Consider the following 21,344-nt stretch of genomic DNA (forward strand, 5'->3'; position numbering starts at 1 on the left):
TTTCCACATTGTGGATTGTACGCTGACTGTATTGTCGCGAAACTGCAACCTTAAGCTAAAAAAACTATACTGCCTGATTCTTGAAATATAATGACATTAAGCTATAAAAAATGTCATACCCCCCCCCCCCAAAAGTGGGATTTTTTTTTCCAAAACCGCAACCTTTGCGTTTTATAAATTGCATTGTACGACACTACAATATGGGTTTGAATTTCATTAATTTTTCTGGCCTAATAAATACTAAACAAAACAAACTCTCTATCCACTGCTGTGGATCCCTACAGAGAGATATATAGCCCGAAAGCCGACACCCACTGGCAATAAAATTCGCCTATACTGTATAGGGAGGAGTCAGAGGAAAAAATATGGCTTCATAATGGGATGCCGCCTCGACCGTAGCACGGGTGGTCTGGCGCTATGAGTTGACATATGCATCAAGAAGCCATGAGATTGTCTGCGCAGCCAAGTTAAACTCGCCGGACTGATGGTTAGATTGATCTGCTGCTCTTGGATTCTCAGTCTACTCAGCTGTGCACCAGGAATCCTCACAGGGCCAAATATTTCGCCCGCATTCCACAAAACTGGGAAGTCAGAAAATATTGAGAGACGGTGGAACGGAACGCTGTTGAGAGTCAAAGTCGATGCAAATCCAATATCGCTGACATGATTGGGATGCAATAATGCTGTCTTAACACAGCCATGGCAGAAATAAGCACATTACAGGTCCTCGTAATATTGTGACTTTTTTCTTTTAGCCGCGTGGACACAGCCTAAAAGACAATATTAACCTTATACAACGTACAGTGGTACCTCGACTTGCGAACGTCTCTTCATATGAAATTTTCAAGTTACGGAACGCCTTAACAGGAAAATATTGCCTCTTGTTACGAAACAAATTTCAAGATACGAAAGGTAAAAATACAGTGTGGCTACTCTCAGCTGCGAGTTTCCTGAACGCAACAAATTTATAGCTAGCTGCTCTGCCATTGGCTATTACCTGGCATCTTCCTGGCATCCTATTGGCTAAGAGGGACTTCTACCGTATCTGTCTATGTGTGTAGATAGATAAATAGATTGATACGTATCCTTGCAGCGTCCTCGTCATTCGCCCCTGGGGCCATGAGGCATTCCGATAGTTTTACATCAATGTGAATCACCGAGAAAAAGTGTTCACGAGTCGGCGATCGCTCACTATGCTGATGTTTGCCTTGGACATTTTCGAAGGATTGTTAAAAGGCAACAAAAGCAAATGTCCTTGGATTGGTTCTTTCCAAAACGCCAGGCAAAAACCACTTCTGAGAGAGAACAAGCACTAAATCAGGAAAAAAAACGATGAGGACGCAGTTAAAAGTTATCCTTTATAATATGGAAACTAGTACCAAGCTTGATTTAATTGCATTAGTCTGAACAGACCCAAGTGCAAGTGTAGACACAACCCACAACGTCAATTCTAATCATCTGGGTTTAGATCTTGCCATTTAACACAGTAAGTATTTTTGCACGGAAATTTGTGGGGAGATATATTGCGATATCATCTCGCTGTTAAGTTATTAGGCCCATTGCGTGTAAAGCGGATTAATTGCGACTCTTTACAACCACCGTTGACAGCCAAATGATCTATTCATGCATTCGTCGGCCAGTTTGTTGAGTGGAACGTTTTCCCAGCCGTCTCAAATGCAGCATCTGTCTCGGCCGAACCTTGCTGAGAAACAGTTTGGGGACTTGATTAGTCGACATCATTTCATATTTTTATAGCGGCAGTATAGTCTGAAGTGACCTGAGCAAATTCCACTCCATGTGTACGACAGACCGACAGCCAGCCACCCACTCGGCCGTCGCTAATGAACATCAAGTAGAATTATTACCACTTCTGGCAGCGTCAACAAACGTCGCTCCGTAAAATAAGAGGAATTCGGGGCCCCTTCGTTGCCGATCGGCATCACGTTACATTGTAGGGATACCGGACCAAGTGGCCGCTGAGTGTCATTTCCACAGCACACAAGGGCGGTTTTTTAAAGGTTCAGTCGGGGGCCTTTTTTTGCACATAACTTGAACTCTGTGATTTCTTGCCTGTCTGAAGACCGCAAACCGCAAGACGCTGTGGAATATGATCAACACGTGATTTACTCCCCTCTATTAAAATCTGGGTATTAATAGACTCGTCTTTATTCAAAGACGACACACGCTCTAAAATCCACCCCTCCACCTGCTCGTCATCCCTTTTGCCTTCCGCCCCATCAGGAACGCACAATGGCACGTGTGTGAGTGGCACAGCGCACGTATTCATCTGGCGGGGCCTCCGCACGCTGACATATTTCCCCGCTAATCTGTTTGCACAACTTTGCCGCGAACTGCGGGCCAATCGCGAACTCGCTCACGTGGTGCGGTGGTTTTTCGAACCCTGGTCTGCGGACCGCAGTGCGGCATTCAAATGAAGTGAGGGGAAAAAATTGGAGTACCGTATTTTCCGCACTATCAGGTGCACCTAAAAGCATTCCATTTTCTCAAAAGCTGACAGTGCGCCCTATAATCGAATGCGCTTTATATATGGTGTCACTGTCTCTTTATATTCCCCATTGAGTTGTTTCCCTGTTAGTGTTCCGCTGCCATCTAGTGGTGATTATTAGCAGTAAAAAATTGTAACCTAAAAGTGTTCTGCCCGACGTGTGCATTCGCCAACACACCCTCAGACAACTACTTTGTGAGCTCTGCGCAGCCAGAATGAAACGAAGATAATACCAAAAGCATCGTTAACTACTGACTAAGCGAAGGAAGGAGACAAGCAAGACTTCTAAGGATATTTGTGGATGTGAGCCCACGAGGTTTGTGGGCCATTTTGTTGAATCAATTGTCTTCATAACTTTTGTCTTTCATTTATTGTTTTGTAACGCCATTTGTATTTATATGTTTCATGTTCATGTTTGGGAACAGTTCTGATTGCTTTGTTACAACTGCGGCGGTTGTGAAGGCTCTGTATAAATAAAGCTGTATTGTATTCAATCGTATTCCCTTTAGCGTAGCTCCATCTAGTGGATGCATAGTGCAACTGCAGCCACGATTGTAGCTTCTATTCTATGCGCCTTATAATGCAGTGCGCCCAAGATCTGAAAGCAGTTTTAAAATAGGCCATTCATCGAAGGTGCGCCTTATAACCCAAAGCGCCTTATAGTGCAGAAAATACTTTAAGATACTCGAATGCTCTCATGCATGGGCAAGGAAAACAGTCGCCTATGCACTTGATGGGACAAACAGTCAAACACAAATACAAAATGATACAAAAGATTTGCTGGCCAAGTCAACTACAAATTTGATGTCACTCAGTAGGCCCTAAAAGGCGCACATCCAACAACGCGATTACTGCAGTATGTGTAGTAATTCACGGAACAAATTAAGCCTGGGAGCCAAGGTACATGAAATGGTATCCCTTTATTGCCAAGAGTTGATTCCTTGCATTACATGTCATGCGTTACGTGTTTCTCTTGGCTCCACCGCTTCCAGTTCATCGATGTGGATTTTTCATCCAGTTCGATTTCAACCCGAATAATCTGCCCTGTCAATCTAATCAACCCACGGCCTTCAGAATCACTAGTGCTGGTTGATGAACAATGAACAACGAATAGATTTTTGTCTCTGCACATGCACAAGCGTACAGAGCAAGAAAATTGGCTTAACAGGCCCAACCCGTCCAAGAAACGTGAGCAATAGAAGCAGACAAAAGGTAAAAGCCTGTCAATTCAATTTTCAGTACCTCGAGTTCTTAGATGTCGAAAGGAAAAAACATACTCGATATTAGCAATGGTAGTGCTTCTTTTAAGGACTCAGATTTCATATTAGCCTCACGGGGTCAGTTAGCTAAGCCGCCCACCAAACTGTCCGCATTTTGTTTCCTTTGATTGGTTATTAAGAGCAAGCGACGTTCGACTGGCAAAACAAGTCTGTAGTTTTTTGTCTCCATAAATTTTAATCATCAACTTCTCTGATGAGCAGAGGTGTCAAATCCAAGTCCAAAAAGTAAAAACAACCTGTCGCAGTTTAGCTTCTAAACTGCCAAAGGCGCTTCTACTCAACTGGCAGGCAAACGAGAAGCACCTGTGGCTAATGCCAAACATTGACAAGCTTTCTTTTTTACATTGTGGACCTGGATTTGATATCTCTGCTGCTGAGTATGATGTATTTTATTTCAATGTTTTGTCTTTCTCTCAAGTTAGCAGATAAGTACTGATCCATAGAACGCAGTTTAAAAAAATGTTGGTATTTGCGACACTCCAGATCCATTTACTAAATTCACATCCAACCACTGGCAGAGCAGTGCTGAGCTGTGGATAATTTGGTACAAGGCCACAAAAGAAAACAACCATCTTTGAACTAGTTTGTGAAGAAATAACTCCATGCGAAAGCCGTCCATGGGACGAAAAAAGCTTGAGGGCCACTGACGTAGTCCGCCGGGAAGATGAGAGATGAGCCACCCACTAAGAATCTCATGGTCCACCGTCTCCTCTTTCTCATCTTCTTCCTCTCGCCGTCCTCCGCCGGAAAACGGAGACGACTTACTAAGTGCATTTGATTCCTCGTCTCATTTGCGCTCTACCTAACTCCGCCATGTGTGCGATATTACGTCTAAACTGTTCCAGTGCTGGAAAGGCCGCCCCGCCAACTGACAGGTGAAATTGAGCGTGATATAAGCCGCGCCGGAAAAGGGGGAAGAGGGCCTTAAATAAAACAGGGGGGGGGGGGGGGGGGATGAGAACGCCCTGAGGCCTCGCTGTGATTTTTCTTTGGCGGAATATACATTACACGGGGTCCTCGTTTATGACTCTGTTTAAGAAAAGTGGACAATGAACTCGTTTGTGCAGCGCCGTTAGAATACAGTACGTGATCACGCGTCACGAGACCCTTTTTTTTTTTTTGATTGTTTTATAGTCAAAAAGTGACTTAGCTACTGCGTTAGCATAGGTTATAATCATAATAATAATAATAATACATTTTATTTATAAGTTTAGCACTAACTACGATTTTTGACTGACAGCACATCGACATTTCTGTTACAGTACGTCGCCTCCGTCATAAAACAAATCCGTATTCCCTTACAACATCTGTGTCAAACTCAAGGCCCGGGGGCCAGATCTGGCCTGCCAGGTCAATTTATGTGGCCCGCGAAAGCAAATCACATGTGTCGACCAGCTAAGATCTGTACCAAAATGTCAAATTGTCATGTGGAATAAATCACGTTGAGAAACTAGTTATCTATTAATTTGTGGTATACAAGTAATAACAAGTAATAATCCTCCCGTGGTAAGGATTGACCAGGTCGCATGTCAAACGCAAGCTAACCCAAGTTTCTTTGCATTATCGAATCAGAAATGTGAGCTGGAGAGGAATTCAACAACGTTCAGTCAATCAGTCAACTTCTCGTTCATGATCCTGATCCGGTTATCCCTTTTTGTCAAATATCTCACTCAAGATATGTCCTCCCAGCTGCTTATCCTATTAAACGTCATCTGCACAGATTAATTGGCTCAGGTTGGTGTCGTTGCATGTTGAGCTGCTTGGGAGGGTGAGTTAAGGGGGCTACTGTGGGTTTAGCCAAAGGCAGAGGGGGGGACTGGGGGGGGGGGGGGGTCATTGGGAGGCCAATGATCAAGGAAACCGCCCCCCTTCAGTCAATCAGGCTCAGAAAAAGTCCCTGGGAATTTCAAAGGCCGAAGCGGCATTCGAAGCGTTCTCACCCGCCTTCTCTCGGAGCGGCCACTTGGCAAAGCGCCGTAAAACACGTTCGTTAACCGGCGGGGTCAGACGGATTTTAATGAAGGTTGATGTAAATGTGAGGCCGCACGTCCCGCACAGGCAGCCGACTTCTGGTTTGGATCATTATTTTTTTTCCCATTAATCTCACTGACCCACAGTGTTTTAAGAAGCCCCCCCACCCCCACCCCCACCCCGGACGCTGTTGGTTGCTCACTCTCAGGTGTCATCTGCCCCCTTGTGAAACCCAGTAGGTACATCAACTGAGGTGTAACGGTACCTGATGTTTCTGCAAAACTGCTTCTTCCTCATCTTCTTCGGGGCACAGATGGACAAACAAGCATTCAAGCTCACGGCCAGTTTAGAGACTTGTGATTTATCTGAGAAGTCAGGCAAGTGGTGGTCCAAGCTTGAATGGCGCCCAGTGCGATACGCCCCCTTCAATGTCGCGATGCGAATAGAAAAACAGCTACACATGTGACACATACCAGAAAACAGTCTCTGACTCTGGTTTCCTCCGTTCCATAAACAGACATGCTGATTTAATTCTGAGTCTAAATAATGACAATAAATGTCTGGACAATGGAATGCCCCCCCCCTTTTTTGGGGGGAGGGGGTTTAAGACAATATGCTGGCTGTCACTCTTGCATTAGGGGAAAGACTGAAGGAAATTGAGCATTTATGGATAAATTTTTCCAGAATGAGCTTTTATGAGCCAAGCACAAAATACGGGAGTAAATTTTCGTCAGTACAGCCGAACAAGCATTTAATAAGCATAACGGTTGAGGCGAAGTCAACGTGACTCCAAAATGCCCTTTCAATAATATATATATATATATATATGCAGTATATATATTTTTTTTTTCCCCCCAAATTCAAAGCAAATTTTGGTCTGAAGGCGATCCGAGAAAAAAAGATCCAGTTCATTTCTTTAGCATGTTTGCATTCATTAAATTTCTGACTGTAATTTTGTGATGCATAAACTCTCAGTGATGACAATTCGGTCTGCTTGGTTCAAGTGATCCTATCTTTATGAAAATTGTACCACTGAAGCGTGTCCACCGATCGATTGATAAGTTTTGAAGCCGTCGCCCTTTCAAATCACTTCCTGATAGTTCCAACTAATGAAAAAGCCCATTTTTTCATTCCCAAATCCAACTAAATTCCGAAAATACAGGTTCTAATTCCTGAGCTATTTCTCCAAGTCGCTAAAAATAATGCAAGGAGCGAGTGCAAATGACGTGGAGAGGCGAGCAAGGCGACGCTGAAGCGCTCCGCTGGCTTGTGTATCATGCGGACGGGGTGAAATGGGGCACAGGAGATGTGTGGGTCACATTAGAAGTGGGTTCAGTGAGAGGGCTCCGCTAATTCCACTTAATCCTCGACAAGCCTGCCTCACATGCGTGCGCTCACACACACACACACACACACACACACACACACACACACACACACACACACACACACACTTGCTCTCTTGTGGCACCGACAGTATTTATGACTGCTGGTCAGTGTGTGAGTGAGTGAGCGAGAGAGGCTGAGTTCATGTGAGACCAACAAGTGTCCGACATGGAAAGTTGCATACCCAGGCTTACTGGAAATCTTTTATGTTCCGCCTGGTTCGTATGCACCCTTACTTGGGAGCGGTGCAGGCCGCTGTCCAATTTTAAACGCCCAAGATAAATGCGAAATAGCACGCCAAACTCACAATTTAACGTTTAATGTTTTGTTAGGAGTTCTCATTCCTTTTCCCCATGCCCAAGCTAATTGTCATGCTAGTTGACAGGAACAGATTTTTTTGGCATATTTGAGACTTGCAATAGAAATGTACCAGAACCTTCATCAGATAATTGCCCCCCACCCCTCCGTAAAAATATTTATAATTGCCTTCAATTGTACACAGACCCCAAACTAAAACCCCAACACACTTTTATCATTTTAAATTCATCTTAAAACAGTACCCTTAATAAATGGCACACAAATGATTGAATATAGAAGAAGAATACCGAAGTAAGACAGTTGAGGCGGGCTCAATGTTCGGTCAGAATGACCTCATACTGTACTCCATGCATCTTCGCTGTACAACCTCTCCCGTCCTTTTAGGAATCAAGCAAAAAACACATCTTGCCATGAGACTATTTTAGCTTTATTTCCAGTCAGTTCAACCACCAAATTGTTCATGCACCGAGGATCTGCTGTATCGTATGTCGCATTGTAAGAAAAAAACTCAAAACAATACCCACATTTAACTGGTGAATATGCGGCTGCTCATCGCAACTACACGCGCACATCAAAGGTGCTATCCCTGCTTAAACTAAACGTGAACCACTAAAGTTATAAAACACTGGCATCCCAGAAGACAACAACATTCCAAAGGGGCCAAGTGGGTCTCGGAGGAAATCAGTCACAACACATTCCAGTCTGTGATCAATCAGCCCGTGGCCCAGACAACCTGAGATTAACCTCATTCAGCCCTTCTGGAAAACTACCTGGCCTCCCATCCCTAAACAACCTCTCATCACCGGTGTGTCACCGTGATGGGAAAAGCAGAAATACAGTGTACAATGATGGATCGTTATTTATTAATCCCAAGGGAAATTCAAGGCCTTTGCAGCAACAAAAAAGAGCCGCTCCGCTCCCACTAGAATTCAGGACAGGATTTTCTATTTTTTCTTTTATGAAGGGAAATGAAATTGGGAAAAATGAAAAACATATTTTGTAGGATAGGCTCTGTTGACACAACGTTCCCGGTGGCCATGGCATGCTTTTTTTTCACGTCACCTCTGACGGAACTGGATGGATGTGAGATAAACGTGACAGGCCGTGGTTGGTGTTGGATGCCTGTCGAGATTTTTAAACTGTGAGGAAATTTGCCGAGGATGAGAAACCCCGTCGGAGTGAAACGAGGTGAAGTTGAATCGTAGTAAAATGGGGTGAACATGAAAGAAAAAAACTGAGAGGGAGGCAGAGGGAGATGCGTAGTATGGATGTGAATTACGGCCTCTTTGTGTGCTGTGTTTTTGGTACAAGAAATTGTTTCATGAATTTGCTGTTGACAGGAAACTAATATGAAACATTTATTGTGCTTTTAGTATGTACTCACTGATGCCAATTCTGGAGCTAATTTGACTGTGCCGGAGCCGCCAATATGTTACACAGCTGCCCGGCAAAAAAGCCTTGACGCAATGCAAGAAACGTGACAGACCAACAGAACGTGACGGGCACGGTTGGTAAAAAGGTGAAAACCGGATGTGTGAAACTTATTTCGACATGCTCACATTTGTTTAAAGCACTCCTAGTCCGCGACTGTGTAGCCTCTCGCCCTCCCACGCCCCTTGACATTATGCTTTTTGGCCTGTTTTCCTGCCACTTCTCTCAGATATGAGATGCTAACGGAACAACAGACATAATTTTTGCCATAATTGCTCTATTGAGCTCTTTCAACGTTTGATGAATGACTTGTTTTTCCCCTATCACTGAAAACTGTAAATGGACTATTTCTTGAAGGCGCACAGATTTTTTTCCTGTCCGCCTTCACTGTTTTTTCTTCTTTAATCTCATATTTTTCCTGCAATTGATGTAAAGACATGGTGATTTATCCCCGCTGTCTAGCATGCACCCTTTGTTTTCTCTGCATCTCTATCTCACAGCCAGCCAGGCCAGCATGTAATTGTCTAAGTGCTTCTGGATGGCAGCGGGCTATTTGGTCATTAAGGGGGCCTATTAAGTCATTTGTGCAACAGTGGGACTGCCGTCTGTCTGCCGATGCGAGCAGATGATCGGGGTTGATACGTGCTGCCTTGCAGTTTTTCCACATATTTGCGCAGGTAATTACAGCTTGGATGCGAAACACCCTCAGACGTCCCTCCTAAAGAGAGGATACACGTCAACCCGCACCCTGTAAATCGAATCTCCTCCTCTGTCATCCCTCACTTTGCGCGTGCACACGAGCAGTGGGTAAGCAGCGGGACAACGGCAGCCTCAGGACATGTCGGAGAGATTGATGGAGCGAGGAGACGAAGCAGCAAAAGTTCAGACACGGAATCCCTTTTTTTTTCTCCTCTGTGGGCCTGATTCATCTGATGCTTCATTAGGTACAAACAATCTGATGACAGGTCCGTCGGCTCCGGCTTCCTTCCGCAGTACGAAGACATCAAAATTATATTTATCGAAATTGCCCATGGGAGAAAAGAAATCATTCATAACCACAATTGATTAATTTTCGCGGACCCCAAGTAACAGATGTCTGAACCCCCAGGAGACCGACTCCTCAGTTTGAGAACCACTGTTTTAAATGGATCCGGTTCACTGACGGAAGTGGACGCTCCGCTGAAGCTATAAAAGCTCCACCTTAGCAGCAGGACGACACCTCCTGCTGTCCCCTCCTTCACGGTAATGGCAAACCAGGAAAAAAAGAATTAGCCACACCTTTCAAGTCCCAACTGGTGTTAAAACTTGCTCAAAGGTTGGCCGCCGTGCTCCGCTGCCCAGACTGACCCCGGCAGACTGCCAGTCTCCTTAGCGCTCCGCTGCCCCTCCGACTCCCATACTGCCTCCCACGTGACCCCTGAACCCCTACCCAGGAGTCAGGCTCCACAGATATGATGCTTTTTTTTTTCTTCGACACGGCTCGGTTGGCTCAGCTTGCAACGTGAACCAAGGAAAATAATAAATAAGGGTGTTTATTTGCTAGTAGGCCCACAGGCTGGCGCCACCCTGGAGATACCTGAGCTGTTTTGTTGCATATCTGTGTGCCTTTTAAAAATAGGAGAAAAACATTTCTGAGAATGCTGGTACCTTGTGCTGCATAAGGTTGCGTCCAATGCGGTGCAATTACTACTGGGGTACGCGTTGAAAATCAGCAGAAAAATGAGCAAGTTACAACTTAAATTCATGTCCATACATTGCCTTTGACGGGAAGTTGCCCCCGCCAACATGGCCGCCACGTTGGAACAGTGGTCGCTATTCGAATGAACAGCAATAGACCAATCTGAGGCCGATGGACAGTTTGTTGCCATGCTAGAGTTGGAAAAATCTCTCTCTCTGGTCTCTTTCTTTTTTCTGGATCGGAAATGGAACAGACCTCATTGGGCTTTTATATACCACTTTTGTTATTTTAAGGGGGTTTTATGTCCTACTAAAGAGTCTACTAATGACCAAGGATACGTTTCTCTGCAGACCGCCCAATGTCGTTGTGGAGAATCTTGGTCTATCCTTTTTTTTTTTCTTGATGCCGTTTCTTGTGACCGGAAAAACACCCTCAAAGCCTGAGGTTCGACAGTCGGGATACATCGTTGTGGCCAAACAATTCAAAGTTGGTGTCATGGGAGTCCCAATGAGCATTTGCAAAGTCCAAGTAGGCCTTTGTGTCCTCCTTGGTCTGTCTGCATCCGTGGAACCCAACAATGTGCAGTGGCCTTTGGAATGTCTGCTTTGAGATGTCGCCACCAGAAAAGCCTAAAATTCACCAAGATGATCTTGGTGGTGATTCTTTTTCCATCTCTCTATAACTATCCAGCGGCCCGGTGGTCCAGTGGTTAGCGCATCGACCTCACAGTGCAGAGGTGCAGAGTTTGATTCCGGCTTTGGGCTTCCTGTGTGGAGTTTACATGTTCTCCCCCGGCCTGCGTGGGTTTTCTCTGGGTATTCCGGTTTCCTCCCATATTCCAAAAACATGCGTGGGAGGTTAACAGAACACTCTTAATTGTCCCGAGGTGTGATTGTGAGCATGGATGGTTGTTCGTCTATGTGTGCACTGCGATTGTCTGGCAACCAGTTCAGGGTGTACCCCGCCTACTGCCCTGCCCCAAAACAGCTGGGATAGGCTCCAGCACGCCTCTGCAGACTGTCCACGAAACCAACTTCCGAGAGCTGCTGTTTTTCACCTTTTGAGTTGCTTCAAACAGCTCTTGCCAATCAATCAAGGTAATTAAGATTTAGGACGAATGCGCAAGGGTGCACTGATTTTCCTTTTGACTTGTATGGCTTCCACGTGGCTCGACGCTGGTGGATCTCCTTGGTGCGCATTCCGCTCTGTCGCGTATGTAATGGAGCCGACCGCGTTAGGTACTTCAAAGATGAAATTTTGCGGTTGTGCAGTTTGCACCCTTTAACAAGCCGAGACCCGAGTGCCGCGCATATTAAGCATCCGGCTTCACAGCTGACCGCAGAACCCGACTGTCAAGCTACATCTGCGTCAAGGCAACTACACAAGAAGCATGCGCCGTGACCGGGGCCATTGTTTCCACATTCTATGAAGTCGCTCCTGCGTGATGAGACAGCCACACCTCACTGTGATCTCCGCTGCCCGTGGAGACGTCCCGTGCAAAACCGCAGCTGTCATTAGAGCGCACTGACCGCTTTGATGCACCGATGACTCGCTGCTATTAGCGCTAGCGCCACGACCAACAAGGCTGCAGAGGAGAAACGACTTCCTCTGAGCTCACCGGTCCTTCAGCGGTCTCTGCAGTGTCAGAACCGAGGCCGGGTGCTTCCCAATGATGAATGACCACCTCTCTTGTTTGTAAAGAGCCTCTCGCAAAAGTCAGCGACAGGATATTGTAAGCTGCCTTTATTGGGAACAAATAGCTTGTTGGCCGGCAGGGTTTGGAAGCCTTCCCAACACGGATTTCCCTTTTTAACATGGCTCATGTTTCAGATTAGCTGAGGCAGTTGACCACACAAGCCCAGTCGCTCTCCATCTCACTTGACTTCTCTCGGGTTCCCACCCACCGCCTTCACATCCATCGTCTACGTATCCCTCTGACCTCGCCGCTCCTACAGTCAAGCGTACATGGAGCCAATCAACCATAGCGTTCAGATTAAATCACAAATTGTTATAATTGACAATAATAGTTTCCATGTCAGCTGGGCTGGTTCATACATATTTGGAAGCAAGATTGGAGGCTAAGGGAAACATCAACAAAATGTTCCCTGGCACTGAAACATTTGGCAGAGATTGAGAGTCCCACTTTCCAGGCACAAAAAGGTACCAAACGGGATACAGAACAGCTACGTTACCATCGATTCAATCCCTACATGCACATGTCTACCCTGTTCGGGTGTGACTCCAACCTTGCCTCGAATGTCTTTAAAATAGTGTTGTTTTGAAGATGTAATTAGCAAAGCCTGTCAACCGGTGACATATGACTCAGTGTATAGACAGGTGTTATGAGATGTGCCCCTCAATGTGTTATTTCAAAAGAAAATCAGGGTTTGGCTCCTCTGAAATCTTAATCCTTCCAGAGATTTTGGACAATTCTATGCTTCCGAATTGGGGGTCATTTTCATGGAGTGGAACTTGGAAGGCTCTCTCTGGTTAGACAGGTAAATTCCCACCAACTCAAAAGTCTTCCCATTAGTTTTGAAACTCTTACTGCAGTGTATTTTCCTTCCATCAATTTTCTACACCACTGGCTGTTGGCGACAGGTGGGGTTGTACACCCTGGACTGGTCCCCAGACAAACAACTGTGAGTGAACGCGGCCAGATGCACGCCATTATTCGCGCCTCCCAATCAAGGTAACGGTCAATCAACTTTCAAACGGTTTCAAGCTTTTTTTTTAATGAAAAACAAATTATTTTGTACTGTATTGGGTGTTTAAAGGGGTAGGAAAAAAACTACTTTGATGAATTGGCTATAACGAACAAGCCCTTCCTCCGATTAGTCAGATACGTTGAAGTTCCGCTGTATACGGATGGATGGGTTAGTACAATTCTAAATTTAGGGAGTGCATCTTTAAACCATACGAATTGCAAAGCCCTCCCGACAACTTCTTTTTCCACGCCGACGAGGACGACTCGGCTTATTTAGGGAGCCGCAGAGCTTCCCCGCACGTCGGGGGTGCATATATATATATATAGCGCCTCTGTGACAGCGTCGTTAGGAGCTTCTAATGAAAGCGTAAATGCTCGGAGCGCGTTTGTTTCCAGAATTAGCTCCCGGGCCCCCTTTGACCTATCACGTGGAGGCTAAGGCCTCCTACATATTCAGTTGTGCATGAAATGGAGATTTGCTTGTGTGTGTGTGTGTGTGTGTGTGTGTGTGTGTGTGTGTGTGTGTGTGTGTGTGTGTGTGTGTGTGTGTGTGTGTGTGTGTGTGTGTGTGTGTGTGTGTGTGTGGACATGGCGCGCATGCACAACACATGTCGGGCTGGCAGTCTCGCACGACTGAGATATTTCTTCTCCGTCGACATCAAAGAGCAAAGGAGAGCATAAATTTCAGCGCAGCGTCTTCCTCATCTTGTCAAGGCTCATTGCTGATTTTTATGGGGACCTCCCACGAGAGGAATACTTTAGGATTAGCGTTGCTCCCTATTTAATTCGATGCACCTTTCCTAAATTTGTTCATCCCAAAACAATTCATTAAAGACTCGTGTTATGTTCATGGCGTTTTGAGTTTGTTCCAGTCATCTTTGGAGTTGTTCATCACAAGTCCCCGCGAGGCAAAAGCCAGAGAGTGTGTCTGCTTTAATGGAAACGAGAGCATTGCGTTCGCTCTTCTCACCTCGTCCGATCTGTCCCGTGCTGACATTGATCACCCTGTGCGCATTGGCTTTGTGGACACACACACACAGGGGAGATCCATCGCCGTAAAACTGTCACCTACACAAATGTTTTAATCACGTTTTCCCCTTTGAATGTTTTCTTCTCCCACGTTTCTTCGGGAAAGGCATCCAGGTGCTGAATTTCTGGTGGCGCTCGTGTTGCTTGGCTTGTGTGTACCTTGTCATGCCCCCTAAAGGCCCAGCATGATATTGCAAAGTTGACCTCCTACCAGCGATGAGGACAAAAGGTTTGGTGCCATCCGCCGACGACACGCAATGACATTCATTCAAATTTTTCACGATTAATTTTGCCCAGCTTGTGTAGTTAATGTTCAGATTGGAAAAAATTGTCTTTGAAGGACTTCTGGAAAGTGCCAAAATGACGTTGACCGTTGAAGCATATGTTCTTGAGACTTTTTTTTTTGTGGATCTACTTAAAATAATCCAGCATACCAAATTTCAGATATTTTAGTGCAACTGGCTTTGTGGACTAAATTTTCAAAGATTTCTCGGATGTGATTTTTCAGGGTCATGTGGTTTATATGTTAAATGTTCATCAGGATGAACAGACCTCCAAAATTACTGTTTTGTTTTGTTTTTGGTGGATGGGAAAGCCCTCAAAATGGCCTAAGATAAAATGACATTTCTAGAGGCTGACAAACGACAACCCAATCTGAGAGAGATACAGTATATGTCTCGGATGATGTTCAATGGAATTTGCCATGTTACATTGCTGCCAGATGTGCAGACTGTCTATGTCTTCTATTTGCCAAGATATTTGCAAGCAAAAAAAAACCCAAATCATCCTTGACGGGGAAACAAAAAGAAAAAAAAGAAAAAAGTCAAAGCTCTTCTCCTTACCTGAGAAAAATTGAGGCCATTGAGAGGGTGACACTGCTCCTCCACCCGCTCCACCGCCCCTGTCGTTTTTCCCATCCTCTCGGCCTCCTGCGCCAAAAACAAGTCCAGCACCGGCGTGCCCCTGGACCTCACATCCCACTCGGTCAGCGAGTTAACCATCAGCATCACCCACACAGGCCTCTTCCTCTCCCAGTTCCCCGCGATGGCGTTGAACAGGTAATCGGCATAGAGCCCGCGCCCGCGTTGGTCCGCCGTCATCCAGTACGGCATCATGTGCTTGATGTAGTCCAGGTGGCGTTTGAGGCGGCGGTACAAGTCTCGAGGTAGCAGCGTTTGGAGGTTCTCCCCGTGGGGGAGTAGCTGGCAGCTGGTCAGCTTGGAGACGGTGAGCGGGTCGGTTAAGTCAAGCTCAAAGAAAACGTTGTGGCTGTTGCGGAAAGCCCGCTTGGAGATGTTCGGGATGAAGTCCCACACTCGCGTGTAAGGCACGTGGATGGTACCGTACAGGTAGGAAGGGGGCAGGGGGGGCGCGCGCTTCACTGTCCACAGGAAGGAGTTCATGTCGCTTTGCTGTGGAAGAAGCAGGAAAAGAAGCGGTGTGGTTAAAAATACGACAATGCTGCGGTTTCATCTTTTTCATCATGGTCGTAGCCAGTCTGGCATTTGTGTGTGGACAAACGTGTTTCCATTGCGTGGACATGAAAGGGCATCATGATTAAATGCGCCCATATACCGCCCTTGCACGGTATATTCATACAAACAGGAAAAGTAAAAATCAACACGTCGATTGCTTAGGCAAAGTACTTCTCAATTATTTTTTGTTACTCAGAAGAAAAAAAAAGGTCGCCCCCACAAATTCACCACCGTCACTATAAATGGTATCATTTGTCAATAAAATTGTGGTAAGTGCGCTAATACTCCTTCCGTACTATCTGACAATGAGCGCCACTGCCACCTACTGCAGTGGATGTGCAATTACCGACCCACTTTTTTCTAGTACAGGAACATTTGAAAAATGCATGCGTCTTATTAGGTTTATTTTTTTGGCTTTGTTTTTTTGTTTGTTTTTTTAATACATTGTTTTAGTTTCTTTTTCATTCGTTTTAGCTTTTGGGGGAAATATACAGTATGTCGACGGCAAGATTAAATAAAACAAAAGCCTTTTTGTTTTGTTCACAAAAATGTTTATTTCGTTTTTATTTCATAAATTTTCGCGAACTATAATAACCTCGATGCTGGCAGCGTATCCACGTTTCCTCAGTGTAATTCAACAGTGTGGAAACGGCAGTAAGGTGGAACAAATTATCCGCATCACAGAATTCTTCCCTTAGATGTGGGGGTGGCCAGTGGGGTTGCTGACGAGTGGCCACCATGTAGCTCCGCCCCTGCCAACAACGAATCACTCAGTACTGGTTTGAGAAATGAGACGGTTCCTTACTGGGAACACAGTGAGAGATTTTGGTTTGTGACATTTCTGACACCATGGGGGGGTGGGGGGGGGGCTCTACTGCCGACAAGACGGCATTGTTTGTGACTTGCACCTCTTATGTTACAGCATATGAAATCAGCATATCAGGCCAGATTGCGTTTTCAATATGGTTCTTGTTATGTGCTGTGCAGAAGCGCATGTGCTGCGACTTTGCTATTGGCACGATCGCCACTTTTGGCTTTTATAAACAATCATCTGGCTTAGGAGACACGGTGTAATCAGGCATTTCAGGGATCAAGCCCATTGCCGGGATTTCAAGTTATTCTTTGAAATTGTTGACTTATAAAAAATAATAAAAAATCTGACCAAGGCTTCGTTCGGTTCCAATTTGAACACGCTGCCAATGCCACATCCAGTCGTCAGGGGGAAGCGGCCGCCAGAGAGTCAAATCGTCTTGCGGGGACGAGCTTTTTATCATCGAAATTAAGTGCGATGAACATACTGCAATATCTGGCAAGGTTTCCGCCCAGACGAAATAAATCCAGGCTGCTTTATTTAATCCAGAGAGTCATCGTGCCTTGTGGCAGGAATTGAACTTTAATTGAATTTTCAGTTTCAGACAAAGTGGAAGACATTTTCACTTTCTTCTTTTTTTCTGTCTGAGTATGTGCGTGTGTGTGCGTGTGTGTATGCGCAGCATCCCGTGCCATTAGTCATCATGTCATGCAGTGAGAAGATCATGCACACTCAAGTGAAGACTTTAAGACATGGAAAAGTGGTGAGCTTATGCGCTGGACTTCTCCGCGGAGCCTTGACGCGCTGGGCTTCTTTTTTTTTTTTAATGTCGGTAATTACTCTTAACACAAACCAGAGTGCGGCGCGCTGCGCTCGAAGTCATGTGAAGTTATGGAGCACCATCGCCTGAAGATCATAATCTTGGATGAATTCTGCCCACTTGTCGAAACGTCTCGTCTTTTTATCATAGCTGCGCTTGAATGAACTAAAGGCACTGCCTGCATACACATTTGCTACTCTTTTGTTTTTTTCAACTTGGAACCTATAAAAAATGAGCCTAAATATGGCGATTGTTTTTCTTTTACAGAAGCCGTGCAAAGCTGGAATGTGCCCACTTTGCTGGAAGCGCAGCCAACGTGTTCCAAATGAAGGCAAGTTCCCCACTTGCACTTGTCACCTAAACAGCTTTTAAAACTGGCAAGAGGTTGTCACTTCTCCTGGGCATCAACTTTGAGTTGCTCAAGATTCTTATTGTAATCATTTATTTCACGGAGACAAACAAAAACTAAACAAAACATCCATGCAATTATTAGTAGTAGTATGAGGAGCAAAACAATATAGCACTTTTTTTTAAAGTCCTATTACAAATTAGGTTAAAAAGAATTTTCATGAATAAAGTTATCATATTTGTATGGGTGTGTGTGGTGGGCGGGGGGGGGTTGTAATAGGCCAATAGTGCTTTGTTGTATTTTCTTTTCGATAAGAAAAAAAGTTGCGATATAACACATGATCATGAAAATAATCAAACTTGCAAAATAAAATTTGCTCACTTTAACGTTAAAAATTTTGGATTTTTGACCTGGCACAATCAAAAGCATAAGACTTCATTCTTGTATGTTGAAAAGAAATCGAAAAGCAGTGAAGCTTTATTCTACGTATTTCTTACTTTATTTAAAAAAAAATTTGTATTGTATAAAATTGTAACTTTATTCTTGTAATGTCACCCTTAAATCTGCTCGGTCAAAAATAACCCAATTTTGGTCAAAAATAAGGCTGACCCTGTATTCAGGACAATTTGACCCAATTTTGGGTTGTTTTGTAGAATGGAGAAAGATTCTCCAAGCATTTACAAAAATGACCTTTACAAAACAACCCATGCAGAAAGTTGGGTCAAATTGACCCAAAACCGTCAGTCAGTCCGCTGTGTGATCAAAAATTGGGTTATTTTTGACCCAGCAGTTTATCATGACTTTAATTTGCTAACATTTAGATATTTATTTTTTGGTTCACTTTTCTCACGGTAGTTCAACTTTATTTTTTCATCCTGGCAAAATTCAAATGATGTTGCTATCAAAGCTTTTTTAATTTTTTTTTTTTTAATTGTACAAATGTTCATTCATTTTAGAAGCATCCGTCATTGTCAGCATTGTAAATAGTTATACCAAACCCTCACAACGCATTTAAAATATCACAGCTATGTACTTGAATTGCGTTGAAATAAACTGCAAGTGCTTTTTGCTTTCCAAAAGCCAAAGCACCACTCACCGACTTGGGCGCGTCGCACTGCCTCGGTCTGGCGTCCGGCCGCGCGCCCCAGGGCACCACCGGCTGCAGGAGCGCGCTCAAGAGCACCCAGCCGAGTCCCCGCACGCACACCATGCTGTCGAGGTGACGGCACCACCCGCGGCTTTGTCGCGGAATTCCTTCTCTCCCTCTTTCGCGTGTTTCGCCGCTCCTGCCCGCCTCGCTTTCAAAAGCGTCACGTTTTGAGAGCCCGCCTCACATGAGCCGCGCGGCGGGAGGACCATCGCGCCTCCTCGCCATCCCCACACCGCGTTGCCTCACACAAAGTTCGTCTTCTCCTCTCTTGGTCTTGTCGGTGCGGAACGAGTCGCTGTTTAAAAGTCCTTTGGGAAGTTTCCGCGGCGCGCTCCACAAGTTTGGAGCGTCTGTGCGCTGGAGTGAGTGGGAGGTGGCGTGCTGCCCCCCCCCCCACCTCCCTCCTCCTTAGAACGAGGGGGAGAGTGGGGTGGGCGCAGGTTAAGAGCGGGATGACAGGTTTGCTGTAAACCAGGGGTGTCAAACTCATTTCACATTGTGGGCCACATATGGCCTCGGTAAATGTAAAGTGGGCCGGACCATTAAAATTATATATACCATACTCTGCTATAAATAACCAAAATAATGTATGTCTTTGTTTTGGTCTAAAGAAGCACAAGAACATTAGGACAATGTTGAAATGTAATCAACAGATCTAGCGGATACTCCATGAATTGCACCTTATTAAAAATATTCATTCGGTGTCTTTTATGCATTTTTTTCACTTTTAAATTATTCTGCGGGCCTGATCGAACCTCCTTGCGGGCCGGTTCCGGCCCGCGGGCCGTATGTTTGACACCCCTGCTGCAAACTCTGAATGCATATTTCAAGTACTTTGAGGCTCGCGCAAAGCTTCCTGCAAATATCCTGTCAATGTGACAGGATATTTGACACCTACAGCTCGATTTCTAATCAATTCTGCTCCCATGGCGATATTTGTGAAAAAGATGAAAGTTATTATGTCCATGAAATTAATCATTACTTTGGGAATTAATTTGTCAAAATGTCAAAGAATTAATTAAACCTTTTTCTTTTTCTTCTTCTTTTTTTTAAAAATCATTTGTGCTGTGACTTCATTAGAAGTGGACATAAATAAGGCACAAAAATGTACACTTTTTTTAAAACCGAATTTTATTTTATTGTTCACAAAAATCGGTTTCTGAATAATTGTTCACACTTTTTTTTTTTTAATTATTGGGCACTTACAAATACTCCTCACTGGTGTGGCATATCATGATGCTGATAAAACGGGATAATTATGGCACAGATGTGCCTTTGGATGCCCACAATAGAAGGCCATAGTAGAAAATGTGTGGTTTTACTGTAAGTATTGGTGATTTGGTGGGGTGTTGGGGTGGGTGTTTGCTCGGGAGTCTGTATCTGGTAAGACCACCATTGGCTGTGTGCAGGCCAAGACATTTATTGCACAGGTCTGCCCTAGGCTGCCCACAATTAAAGGCCAGACTGAAATGGGCATTTTGGCTGAATACTGCTGTTTGTTTGTAAGACCCCCTCAAAAAAACTTGGTACCGTTTTTTCATTCCCCTTCACCCCCTTACAGCAGCATTGAGGCCCTTTGTCGCAATTTCCAGTCCTATCCAGCAGATGGAGTGGATTGGAAAAAGCGAGCCCTTGCTTGTTCCACTCCACTCCTGCTCAGAAGCAAAAAACAAACAAACAAACAAACAAAAAATACGACAGGAAAAGCCTTCTTGAGCAGCTGAACTTTAATTGGGGTCATTCAGGTGTACTTTACATGACGCTAGGTGTTTGCTGGCGTTTGACGGTTAATTCCAAAGACAACCACAACCCAGTTTAGACACACCTGTGTCATTTTTACTTCCCTAACTCAATTTTTTTAACCGTTTTTTTAAAGTTATATGGTGGCATTAGAAACGTTTTGGAATGTAACTCTACCTTTGCGTGTCGACTTTTTTTATGTCCATGAGTTTGCTGTGATAATTTGCTTCAGGGCGAATGCATTTGATTGCGAGGCGGCTCGCGCGTGGCCCTTTTTTTTTCCCGATGCGTTTCCCCAAATGCGAATGCACCATCCATCATGCGCCGTCCCGTGCTTCCTCCTCGGCAACCTTGCATTCATCTCTGTTTGTTTTGTTTTCTTTTGACCGGCCCGCGACGGCGGCGGCGGCTCGCGCCGGGGGTCTTTACGGGGATGACGAATGCTCAACAAATAAACAAGCTTGACTAAAGACAACAGCGAGAAGTGTTTTGTTTACGTTCCAGTCCGGCGACTCCTGATGTGGAACAGACCCGTTTGAAATAAACACAGAGAGGAGAAAGTGGCCCCCTTTGCTCCGCTTTGACCCTCGCCATTGTCCCCAGCCGGGGGCCCGGTGACAGAGTCAAGTAGCGGGGACATTTATCACAGAGAGGCCTCACACTGTCGGCCCCCAGGACCCCCCCCCCCCCTCC

At 45.0% G+C, this 21,344-nt stretch overlaps 1 protein-coding gene across 1 annotated transcript in view; it reads right to left on the bottom strand.

Annotated features, from left to right (window-relative positions):
* trabd2b (TraB domain containing 2B) overlaps positions 1 to 19,246 on the bottom strand; it is a 59,604-nt gene extending 40,358 nt beyond the window's left edge. Inside the window, exons 1-2 of the mRNA XM_086116383.1 lie at positions 18,858 to 19,246; positions 15,149 to 15,718 (exon numbers count right to left, since the gene is read on the bottom strand). Of these exons, the coding sequence (XP_085972509.1) occupies positions 15,149 to 15,718; positions 18,858 to 18,971 (684 nt within the window). The 5' untranslated portion in view covers positions 18,972 to 19,246. The remainder of the gene's footprint in view (positions 1 to 15,148; positions 15,719 to 18,857) is intronic.
* Between the last annotated feature and the right edge of the window lie 2,098 nt (positions 19,247 to 21,344).

The sequence above is a fragment of the Hippocampus guttulatus genome, chromosome 7 (assembly GCF_054856545.1).
Source record: "Hippocampus guttulatus isolate MCC_2025c chromosome 7, RoL_Hgut_1.0, whole genome shotgun sequence".
Taxonomy (NCBI): Eukaryota; Metazoa; Chordata; class Actinopteri; order Syngnathiformes; family Syngnathidae; genus Hippocampus; species Hippocampus guttulatus.